Source organism: Eucyclogobius newberryi, unplaced genomic scaffold, assembly GCF_026437365.1.
Source record: "Eucyclogobius newberryi isolate DKJ021-1_F unplaced genomic scaffold, fEucNew1.0.hap1 SCAF_14, whole genome shotgun sequence".
In the NCBI taxonomy this organism is placed as follows: Eukaryota; Metazoa; Chordata; class Actinopteri; order Gobiiformes; family Gobiidae; genus Eucyclogobius; species Eucyclogobius newberryi.
The window spans coordinates 34,575,543-34,587,890 of NW_027315768.1; the positions used below are offsets into that span (position 1 = coordinate 34,575,543).

The window sequence follows — 12,348 nt, forward strand, 5'->3', positions numbered from 1 at the left end:
ATGCATAAATTCTAGATCAGAGCAGGAGTGGGACTCGGGATCTCGAGGGCCCCATACCGTGTCTTTAACCACTGTGCCAACAGAGCTGACGTTCTTGTCTGCGGGACAATAAATGACCTCACATGTGATCTGTGCCGCCAATGGGAGTAGACCAGATTTTAGGTCAACGCCCACCCAGAAGCTGCTCGCCTTCTAATTGGCTGAGAAATCTGCAGTGTTCTGAAGTCAACTACGAAAACAATATTCGCTCCCCGCTGTTTGACTCCATGTTGAAAAGACTCATGTATTTAATGAATTGTTGCACAACTTGAATTAAGTTGAATTTAATTAGCTTTACTTTAGAAAAAAAAAAACTTTAAGAATGAATTGTAATAATGATGCTGATTGTGAGATTGATAATTGTCAAGAATTGTCTCTTGTAACTGATTACATTTGTATATCGGGCTGTATATATGATATAAATGTTGATGGTGTTTTGTCCTGGACCTTTGTCTTGTAGGTCAGGTTTTTCCCACAGCCTGATTTCCTCTTGACAGACGCGAGCGACCGATTAACCTCTGAACCTGGAGGACCATTCTTTGTTTACTCCGGATACGGACACTAAAGTGGATTACTTTTATTTTCACTTGGATGATATTTTTTCTCCTTCTTTAAAGTGAACTTTCAAATACTGGAACAACCTTTAGTTGTTTTGCAGATGTATTTAGTCGTTAGTTCCATTCAATACAACGATCATAATCATACTTGTGTTTGTTGTTCCTCCAGCACAAGCTACTGTAGTGAACCTGCTTTATTCTGTCTTGATCAGATGCGACTCATTGCAACAACTCGGCCCAAACATGAAGCTCTTAAATCAGCGTTACACTAGACTTAAAGTGTGAGCAGTGAAAATACTGTACATAGAGTGTTCTCATAATACTACAGTTTCAGACTGGAAGGAATTGAATGTCGTTCACTAATAAAGACATCTAGAGTCTTTATTGAGTGTGAGCACGTCTTTGTGGGGTTTTAGTATCAACTGTTTTATTCTTAATGTTCTCTATGACGCACTGACAGCACTTTTCGTTCTTGTAAGTCAAGTTTGTAAAAGTGGTGCAATGCATTGTGTTTCCTGCTTGATATTCTCACTATAAATGTGTCATGGCTGTAGGTCAGTGTGGCGGGAAAGTGTTAGCCATGCCCCATGTCCAGCTGCCTCAGGACCTCCTCAGACCAGCCCGGTTCTGTACTTCTTCTTGCACCGCTTGCACTCCAGATCCTCTGTAGCCATGTGGTACCAGCCGTCTACATCCAGGACCCTGCAGCGTGCGGTAGAGACCGCCCGCCGTCGGCTTGTGATGACCGCAGTTGGGCTGGACACAGACGAGTGGAGCACATCTTCAGCGGCGTCCAGAGAAAGAGCGGCAGAAGAAGACGTCTGGAGAGGCAGGAGGCTGTGTGTGGATGAGCTGTGCCTGAGGAGGGCTCCACCAGAGCTTCAGCTGCAACGAGCTCTGGCCTCCCTGTGTCGGGGTTTGACTCTGAACAGAGACTTGCTGGAACGGGGGAAGCAAATGTTGTAGTAGGAGCCATATGTGGGTTTGTGCAGGCGCGTGGGGGCGAGCACCACTCTGCGCTGTTTGGGGCACTAAGGTGGCTGTGTGCTCACTAGTGAGAGCGCTCACCTGCCGGCTGTTCTTTGGCTTGGATAATGGCGGCGGGGCGAGCGCGGGAAGAAGACTTTTCTTGACCGTTGTGTTACCGTTATGGTTTTCATTTTGGTTCACGTTCTGCGCCTCGTTTGATGTCGATCGTCTCCATCTCACCAGAAAGACACTGTTCAGGTGTCGTCGTTGTGTCCCAAGCGTGTGTCATCTGATGAGAGGAAGTGCCGGCTTTTCTGTCGTACGTGTGGAACGATAAAGTCACCTGGCACGTGCACCTGTCTGTGACGCCTCCTCCATCTTTGAAATACTCCTGTCTTAGCTCGCCGCCGCTTTGCTTCGCTTTGGACGCCATCGCCGCAAATGTATGAGTGGAAAATGAGATTTAGGCCTCATTTCACCGCTCATTGTGCCCCCTAGTGGAATAACAAAAGAAAACGTCAGATTCATTGGTCTGAAAAGGACTAAAATAAAAACATCAAAGGCAATTCCAACCGCTCTGATTCAGTTCATGAAAAGAAGCATTTTATTTTCCAATGTTCAAATCAAACGGCCCAATCTAAGAGTTGAAGATTTCATCATTACAGAGAGAAAATGCAATAATTAAAACTTCAACAAATGATTTAAAGGTCAATTCTACCCTGATTATAACAAAAAGATGAGTTACAAAAAATATATATTTGAAAAATGCTGGAAATGTCTAAAACGGCCAATTTTGTCCAAAGTCAAATAACTGCCATTTCAAATCCTCAACAACTATTGTCCAGCGGCCGAGACTTTGAGGGGAAGATGTGTCTTTGTAGTTGAGCCATGTGACTTTTGTCAGCAGCAGAAACTATAGAACGTCTGTTTTATTCTTGTCAGTGGTAAAGAGTTTATGACAAGATATAAACATTTGTCGTCTTAAACATTTTACACAACAAGATCTTCTCATAGCCACTCGAATGTACCAAATGAGACCTTTAATCATATAAACATTATAAACATGATGGGTCAATATCAGAGTCACAAAACAAAGATTGTGCTTTCAAAATGGATTTAAAATGTTTCTATCCTCAGTCAATGATGTTCAAAATAAGAGTAAATGTGTTGAAGTATTTTGTCTCGCTGCTGATACTTTTTTGTTCTTATAAAAGATGTATTTAGTTTGCCTTAAGTCTTTAAACTGTCTTTAAACCTCTTTTTATTTGTGTTTTTCTTCTTTACATATAATTGTATCTATCGCTTGCTTTCTATGGAAATGGCTGACTCTTTTTGGAACATAAGAAAGGAAAAGAGGATGAAGCAAACGTAACACTAGGGGGCGCACTTGACTTGTCTTCATTGAGTGACAGAAGCAAATACTTTGTACAAAAGAAACAACAGTGACAAGTGCCCCAGGGTCAAACACCTAGAACAAAAGACACAAGTCATTTATTAGTGATAACATCAGCTTTTCTATATTTATCACTATCAAATGGGGTCAAAGAGTAGAATCCGGGGCTTCTTGAAGCTCCGCCTCCAGTAACAGCCAGACACTCCCACTCTCTCTGCTCAGGACACAAGACTTTAAAGTCTAAAGGTCAGTGTAGTTCAGCAGAACAGCAGCTTTTAGAAACGTATCAACTCATATGACCTTCATCCATGCTGTTTCTGCAAAAGGAAATGTGTCTTTGACTTTTGTCCCTAAGATAATGTGACTTTTATTTCACAACGTTTGGTGCCACAAAGAGCCCATTATTTACTGCTTAGTCCTGGTTTAGTCTCAGTTCAGACTCGACACGCTTTTAGCTCCAGTTCATCTGTGGCTGACGTTTTCTTTGTCAAACGATGACTTTTCTTCTACGTTTGAGCTTGTATCGGTCTAATCTCAAAGGCTAAAGCTCCTGGACATGTCACACATGGACTTTCAAAATAAGATGCGTTGGTGACAAATCTACTGGACCTTTACCACTTCCAGAACTGAACATCCACAAACGTTGAACCTTTTTCCAGGACTTTTCCCAGAAGAACTTTGGTCGGACAGAGAACACGAGCCAGTTTGTGTTCCGTGTGGACGGCCCAATAATAAGAGACATGAACCATGAACCAGCTCAAACATCTCTCACCTGTCGCCCTCAGTATGAACATGGAACTCTTTAGAACCTCAGTATGAACATGGAACTCTTTAGAACCTCAGTATGAACATGGAACTCTTTAGAACCTTAGTGTGAACATGGAGCTATTTAGAACCTCAGTGTGAACATGGAGCTCTTTAGAACCTCAGTATGAACATGGAACTCTTTAGAACCTCAGGATGAACATGGAACTCTTTAGAACCTCAGTGTGAACATGGAACTCTTTAGAACCTCAGTATGAACATGGAGCTCTTTAGAACCTCAGTGTGAACATGGAGCTCTTTAGAACCTCAGTATGAACATGGAACTCTTTAGAACCTCAGTGTGAACATGGAGCTCTTTAGAACCTCAGTATGAACATGGAACTCTTTAGAACCTCAGTATGAACATGGAACTCTTTAGAACCTCAGTGTGAACATGGAGCTCTTTAGAACCTCAGTATGAACATGGAACTCTTTAGAACCTCAGTGTGAACATGGAGCTCTTTAGAACCTCAGTATGAACATGGAACTCTTTAGAACCTCAGTATGAACATGGAACTCTTTAGAACCTCAGTGTGAACATGGAGCTCTTTAGAACCTCAGTATGAACATGGAACTCTTTAGAACCTCAGTATGAACATGGAGCTCTTTAGAACCTCAGTATGAACATTGAACTCTTTAGAACCTCAGTATGAACATGGAACTCTTTAGAACCTCAGTATGAACATGGAATTCTTTAGAACCTTAGTGTGAACATGGAGCTATTTAGAACCTCAGTGTGAACATGGAACTCTTTAGAACCTCAGTGTGAACATGGAACTCTTTAGAACCTCAGTATGAACATGGAGCTCTTTAGAACCTCAGCATGAACACGGAGCTCTTTAGAACCTCAGTATGAACACGGAGCTCTTTAGAACCTCAGTATGAACATGGAGCTCTTTAGAACCTCAGTGTGAACATGGAACTCTTTAGAACCTCAGTATGAACATGGAACTCTTTAGAACCTCAGTGTGAACATGGAACTCTTTAGAACCTCAGTGTGAACATGGAACTCTTTAGAACCTCAGTATGAACACGGAGCTCTTTAGAACCTCAGTGTGAACATGGAACTCTTTAGAACCTCAGTGTGAACATGGAACTCTTTAGAACCTCAGTATGAACACGGAGCTCTTTAGAACCTCAGTGTGAACACGGAGCTCTTTAGAACCTCAGTATGAACATGGAACTCTTTAGAACCTCAGTATGAACATGGAGCTCTTTAGAACCTCAGTATGAACATGGAGCTCTTTAGAACCTCAGTATGAACATGGAGCTCTTTAGAACCTCAGTATGAACACGGAGCTCTTTAGAACCTCAGTATGAACATGGAGCTCTTTAGAACCTCAGTATGAACATGGAGCTCTTTAGAACCTCAGTATGAACATGAAGCTCTTTAGAACCTCAGTGTGAACATGGAGCTCTTTAGAACCTCAGTATGAACATGGAACTCTTTAGAACCTCAGTGTGAACATGGAGCTCTTTAGAACCTCAGTATGAACATGGAACTCTTTAGAACCTCAGTATGAACATGGAACTCTTTAGAACCTCAGTGTGAACATGGAGCTCTTTAGAACCTCAGTGTGAACATGGAACTCTTTAGAACCTCAGTATGAACATGGAGCTCTTTAGAACCTCAGCATGAACACGGAGCTCTTTAGAACCTCAGTATGAACACGGAGCTCTTTAGAACCTCAGTATGAACATGGAGCTCTTTAGAACCTCAGTGTGAACATGGAACTCTTTAGAACCTCAGTATGAACACGGAACTCTTTAGAACCTCAGTATGAACATGGAACTCTTTAGAACCTCAGTATGAACACGGAGCTCTTTAGAACCTCAGTATGAACACGGAACTCTTTAGAACCTCAGTATGAACACGGAGCTCTTTAGAACCTCAGTATGAACATGGAGCTCTTTAGAACCTCAGTATGAACACGGAGCTCTTTAGAACCTCAGTATGAACATGGAGCTCTTTAGAACCTCAGTGTGAACATGGAACTCTTTAGAACCTCAGTATGAACACGGAACTCTTTAGAACCTCAGTATGAACACGGAGCTCTTTAGAACCTCAGTATGAACATGGAGCTCTTTAGAACCTCAGTATGAACACGGAGCTCTTTAGAACCTCAGTATGAACATGGAGCTCTTTAGAACCTCAGTGTGAACATGGAACTCTTTAGAACCTCAGTATGAACACGGAACTCTTTAGAACCTCAGTGTGAACACGGAGCTCTTTAGAACATCAGTATGAACATGGAGCTCTTTAGAACCTCAGTATGAACATGGAGCTCTTTAGAACCTCAGTATGAACATGGAGCTCTTTAGAACCTCAGTATGAACATGGAACTCTTTAGAACCTCAGTATGAACATGGAATTCTTTAGAACCTTAGTGTGAACATGGAGCTATTTAGAACCTCAGTGTGAACATGGAACTCTTTAGAACCTCAGTGTGAACATGGAACTCTTTAGAACCTCAGTATGAACATGGAGCTCTTTAGAACCTCAGCATGAACACGGAGCTCTTTAGAACCTCAGTATGAACACGGAGCTCTTTAGAACCTCAGTATGAACATGGAGCTCTTTAGAACCTCAGTGTGAACATGGAACTCTTTAGAACCTCAGTATGAACATGGAACTCTTTAGAACCTCAGTGTGAACATGGAACTCTTTAGAACCTCAGTGTGAACATGGAACTCTTTAGAACCTCAGTATGAACACGGAGCTCTTTAGAACCTCAGTGTGAACATGGAACTCTTTAGAACCTCAGTGTGAACATGGAACTCTTTAGAACCTCAGTATGAACACGGAGCTCTTTAGAACCTCAGTGTGAACACGGAGCTCTTTAGAACCTCAGTATGAACATGGAACTCTTTAGAACCTCAGTATGAACATGGAGCTCTTTAGAACCTCAGTATGAACATGGAGCTCTTTAGAACCTCAGTATGAACACGGAGCTCTTTAGAACCTCAGTATGAACATGGAGCTCTTTAGAACCTCAGTTTGAACATGGAGCTCTTTAGAACCTCAGTATGAACATGAAGCTCTTTAGAACCTCAGTGTGAACATGGAGCTCTTTAGAACCTCAGTATGAACATGGAACTCTTTAGAACCTCAGTGTGAACATGGAGCTCTTTAGAACCTCAGTATGAACATGGAACTCTTTAGAACCTCAGTATGAACATGGAACTCTTTAGAACCTCAGTATGAACATGGAACTCTTTAGAACCTCAGTGTGAACATGGAGCTCTTTAGAACCTCAGTGTGAACATGGAACTCTTTAGAACCTCAGTATGAACATGGAGCTCTTTAGAACCTCAGCATGAACACGGAGCTCTTTAGAACCTCAGTATGAACACGGAGCTCTTTAGAACCTCAGTATGAACATGGAGCTCTTTAGAACCTCAGTGTGAACATGGAACTCTTTAGAACCTCAGTATGAACACGGAACTCTTTAGAACCTCAGTATGAACATGGAACTCTTTAGAACCTCAGTATGAACACAGAGCTCTTTAGAACCTCAGTATGAACACGGAACTCTTTAGAACCTCAGTATGAACACGGAGCTCTTTAGAACCTCAGTATGAACATGGAGCTCTTTAGAACCTCAGTATGAACACGGAGCTCTTTAGAACCTCAGTATGAACATGGAGCTCTTTAGAACCTCAGTGTGAACATGGAACTCTTTAGAACCTCAGTATGAACACGGAACTCTTTAGAACCTCAGTATGAACACGGAGCTCTTTAGAACCTCAGTATGAACACGGAGCTCTTTAGAACCTCAGTATGAACACGGAGCTCTTTAGAACCTCAGTATGAACATGGAACTCTTTAGAACCTTCACACGTCACAGTGATGTGTCCATATACTTCATCTCTTCAGGGAAACAACGAGTAAGAGTCAGGTGTAAGAGTCAGGTGTAAGAGTCAGGTGTAAGAGTCAGGTGCAAGAGTCAGGTGAGGACAGGAGTGAGAGCCTGATCCTCTCTTTCTCTTTCTCTTTTTCCATTTTCTCACTCGTTCTTAATTATTCCCCGTCATTAGTTTATGTCATTGTAGCATGTATTTCAGACACAAGCAGATTTGTCAGAAAATATGTTTATTGAAACACGTGTTTCAGGCTGACACGTGTTTCAGGCTGACACGTGTTTCAGGCTGCGCACCGTCATGTGACTGACTCACGCACAACGTGATGACGTAACGGGACTGTTTACGAGAGAGAACGAGTGTGCTAGAGAGAGAGAGAGAGAGAGAGAGAGAAAGAGAGAGAGAAAAAGAGAGAGAGGGAGAGAGAAAGAGAGAGAGAGAAAGAGAGAGAGGGAGAGAGAAAGAGAGAGAGAGAAAGAGAGAGAGATCAAGGCACCTGGGTTACATCATCGTTTCACAACTTTTAGAGACCAGAGCGACACTGAAGCTAACGACAACTAGCACGAGAGCAGCACACGCTGGGTTTTTCAGGAGGATAAAACGCTCTTTAATGAAGCCCTTTAATTTAAACTGGTACAAAAAAGAAAGGTTAATAATGACAAATAAATAAATACTTTAGTTCCGTGTGGCTGGGTCATTTTTAAACTTTGTGCCAAAAAGAATGAGAATAAAATGAGACTAAAGCGGCTCAAACATGTGTGAATCACAAATATAACTCCAGGCGTGTAAATGAAAAGGGAAAACAATGATGAGCTGGTTAAAGCTCTTAAAAGTCCATTTGAGCTCAGACTTAGGCCTGTATGTCAGGTTAGAGCGCTCCATTCACTACAAACATTTCATCATCACCATCAAAAGAGTCGATTGTTCCAAAGCTTGGATCAACTCAGACTCGCCTTCTTTCTGCTTTACCTGAATGTTCCACTATATAATAAAGCATTAAACGTATCTCTTCTTATTCCACTGCTGCTGTTAATGACGCTGCAATTCACTTTCTAATCTCACTATTTGTGACGTATTTGAGGTTTTGAGACAGAAAAGTCCACATGAAACAGATGGATTGATGACTTTATTGTTGATTTGAAAGTCCCAGAGTAAAGATGATGCTGTTTGCCTTCACCATTGTAGAACCAGTGTTACTCATTCTGTGACTCTGAGACACTTTTACAATTAGGATTCAAAGTCAACACAAAACACAGTGAAAATCGACAGAGAAACAAACAGAAGACAAATAGTATCATTGGTGCAGTTTTAGATGAAATAAGAACATGACTTTTTACATCTGACAAAGAGTTAAATACAGTTACATTACACCAGGAAGAACATTTGAACTGAAAGAAAGTTCAAATGAAGTGAGTTAAAAACAGCTTCTGATGTAAAATATGTAGAGAATATGAGTTTAGTTTGAACAGTCGTAGTTTGAACAGTCATAGTTTGAACAGTCATAGTTTAAACAGTCATAGTTTGAACAGTCGTAGTTTGAACAGTCGTAGTTTGAACAGTCGTAGTTTGAACAGTCGTAGTTTGAACAGTCGTAGTTTGAACAGTCGTAGTTTGAACAGTCGTAGTTTGAACAGTCGTAGTTTGAACAGTCGTAGTTTGAACAGTCGTAGTTTGAACAGTCGTAGTTTGAACAGTCGTAGTTTGAACAGTCGTAGTTTGAACAGTCGTAGTTTGAACAGTCGTAGTTTGAACAGTCGTAGTTTGAACAGTCATAGTTTGAACAGTCGTAGTTTGAACAGTCGTAGTTTGAACAGTCGTAGTTTGAACAGTCGTAGTTTGAACAGTCGTAGTTTGAACAGTCGTAGTTTGAACAGTCGTAGTTTGAACAGTCGTAGTTTGAACAGTCGTAGTTTGAACAGTCATAGTTTGAACAGTCATAGTTTGAACAGTCGTAGTTTGAACAGTCGTAGTTTGAACAGTCATAGTTTGAACAGTCATAGTTTGAACAGTCATAGTTTGAACAGTCGTAGTTTGAACAGTCATAGTTTGAACAGTCGTAGTTTGAACAGTCATAGTTTGAACAGTCATAGTTTGAACAGTCATAGTTTGAACAGTCATAGTTTGAACAGTCGTAGTTTGAACAGTCATAGTTTGAACAGTCATAGTTTGAACAGTCGTAGTTTGAACAGTCGTAGTTTGAACAGTCATAGTTTGTATTGTTGAGTGAAACAAAAGCTCGTCTGAACCACATTCTAACTCAATATTGTGTCAAATGTTTTAATAAATCAGTTTTTCTCATGATTTGTTTCTCCACATGAAAAGTTTAAACATGTTTAGCAAAAATAACCACAATATTGTAAGTGAAACTTAATTTCATGTAAATACTATAATTTCTACCTCAATTTTGATACATTGATCATGAACATATTTTTGTAATATTCTGCAACATTTTGTTTTTTCACAGTTTTGTTCAAGTTAGTGTCTAGTTTTGATTATAATATCAGTTTGTTAGAATTGATCTTATTTTTTTAAACTAAACTTTTATTAGTTGTAAATAAAAGGCACAAATTAGATCCTGAACTGTGGAGAATAAAAGCTGTTTTATTTGAGTTTAAGGAAATGTGCAGTGTCTCCAGTATAAATCCTGACTCCAGTGTAAAGAGAGTGAGTGAAATTGGTCTGGACTCTGTGGATTAAACTCATTGTATTTTCAGAGACGCTGTAAAAGGCCAAAACCCCTGCACTGTGGTCCAGGTAAACCCCGATTCTGGACGAGACCGGACCTGAGACCTGGGACTGGACTGAGTTAAACCGAAATGAAGGACGGGTTTTGTTACAGAATAAGACCGAGGATTTATCATTGTGTCCAAATCTACATTCATTAGAGCCTTTTCTCTGAATATCTCTGTATGAAACTGCTATAAAAACACACGTCCCGCTCCACTCCACCTCCCAGTAACATCGGCCCCTCAGACTCTCTCTGCTCAGGACCTGACGCCTGTAACTGAATCTGTCTGAATGATCAGGATAACTCTGGTCTTCTCTCATACATGTTGCTCTTCTGTTTCCATCAGACAGAGACAGTTTGGTCTGAGCTGTGTTTGGGTCCAGAGTGATTTCTGTATAATATTGTAAGAAGTCCTCTCTGGAGCTGATAACAGTTGGGAACAGTAAAACCTGGAGTGGACTCAGAGTGAGCTGGAGTTTGTCCCTGAGCGCTGACACAGCTCTGGTCACGTCCTCAAAGTAGCTCCGGGGCCCTGTCTGAATCCTGGCTGGCTCTGTGCTCTGTGTGTCTGTGGACAGTGAAGCGTAGAGCTGTAGAAACTGGTTATGATCCGGAGTGAGGGACAGTGTGTCCAGCTCAGAGATGCTCCTCTTCAGCTCAGCCACGTCCTGCTGCAGTTGGTCCTGGAGCTCTTGGACTGGGCTCAGTTGGGTCTGCTCCTGGGAGAGGATCTGCTGCTCCACTTCAGAGCCTCTTTTCTCCAGGAGAAGGACCATCTCTCTGAAGCTGTCCCTGCTGCGCTGCACTGCTGTCTGGGCAGAGCGTCTGATGTCCTGAGCCTCCTGTTTGAGCCTCTTCAGGTCTGTGTCTTTGTCCTGGAGGCTCTGGAGCAGCAGGGCCCTCCTGGCCGGCAGCTCTGCCTGTTTCTGGGCCCTCTCTGAGGCAGAGGACACTATGTCGTGGCCCTTGTGCTGGTCCACAGAGCAGAGGTAACAGATGTTCTGCTGGTCGCTGCGACAGAATAAATCCATCACTTTGTGGTGTTGAGAGCAGATGTTTTCCTGGAGCTTGTGGGACGGCGCCACCAGCTGGTGTTTCTGAAACGCTGCAGCATCATAATGAGGCTGGAGGTGGCTCTCACAGAATGAAGCCACACACTGCAGACAGGACTGGACAGCTCTCATCTTCCTCCCAGTGCACACATCACAGGACACATCCTGAGGTCCGGCATAGCAGCGGTCAGCAGGGGGCGCTGTGAGCCCAGTCTTCTTCAGCTGTTCTATTAAATCAGTTAAAACTGTGCTTTTACCTAGAGCAGGTCTGGGGCTGAAGCTCTCTCTACATTGAGGACAGCTGTACCTGAGCGTCTCTTTGTCCCAGTGAAGTTTAATACAGTTCATGCAGAAGCTGTGTCCACAGGGCGTGGTCACCGGATCCTTCAGTAAATCCAAACAGATGGGACAGGACACAGAGTCCTGCTGAACTCCTCTCTGAGCCATGTCTCTGTGACTGTGAGCTCTTCCTGACGCGTCTGAGTTGAACTTCGACACAAATGACACTTATGAGTGAGAGCAGTGGGAGGAGCCAGTGGGAGGAGCCAGGCCGCACCCACAGCTCTGTGTAGATCTGAGGAGGAAGCAGGAAACACAGCAACAGCACTTTAAAGACACAGGCAGCTTTTATTAGAGCTTAAAAAGAGAGGTTAGAACCTGTCTGACAGGTTTGGGGCCAAAGACTAATGGAGTTTGTTTGTGCAGCGCACTCCAGTTCTCTGTGAGTGTGAAACACAGTGACATGAGCTTTGGGACAAGTGGGACTTTGAAATGTAACTAATTACAATTACAAGCTAGAATTATACCCAATTACAAGTGCAAGTCCAGCTTTAATCATAAATCACATGAGTATTTTCTCTCATTAGTTTCTTTCCAGCGCTGCTTTCAAATGGTGAATAATCCTCAACATTCAAAACATTCAGGAAGTTGCTTCGGGCACAGCCA

At 42.3% G+C, this 12,348-nt stretch overlaps 1 protein-coding gene across 2 annotated transcripts in view; it reads right to left on the bottom strand.

Annotated features, from left to right (window-relative positions):
- Window positions 1-11,899, bottom strand: part of LOC140360019 (E3 ubiquitin/ISG15 ligase TRIM25-like) — a 441,716-nt gene extending 429,817 nt beyond the window's left edge. The window contains exon 1 of one of the 2 annotated variants that reach the window (XM_072445318.1): window positions 10,793-11,899. In XM_072445318.1, coding sequence (XP_072301419.1) covers window positions 10,793-11,850 — 1,058 coding nt within the window. In that variant the 5' untranslated portion in view covers window positions 11,851-11,899. Of the gene's footprint in view, window positions 1-9,694 lie in introns of those variants that run through there. The other variant, XM_072445317.1, reaches the window with a different exon arrangement.
- Between the last annotated feature and the right edge of the window lie 449 nt (window positions 11,900-12,348).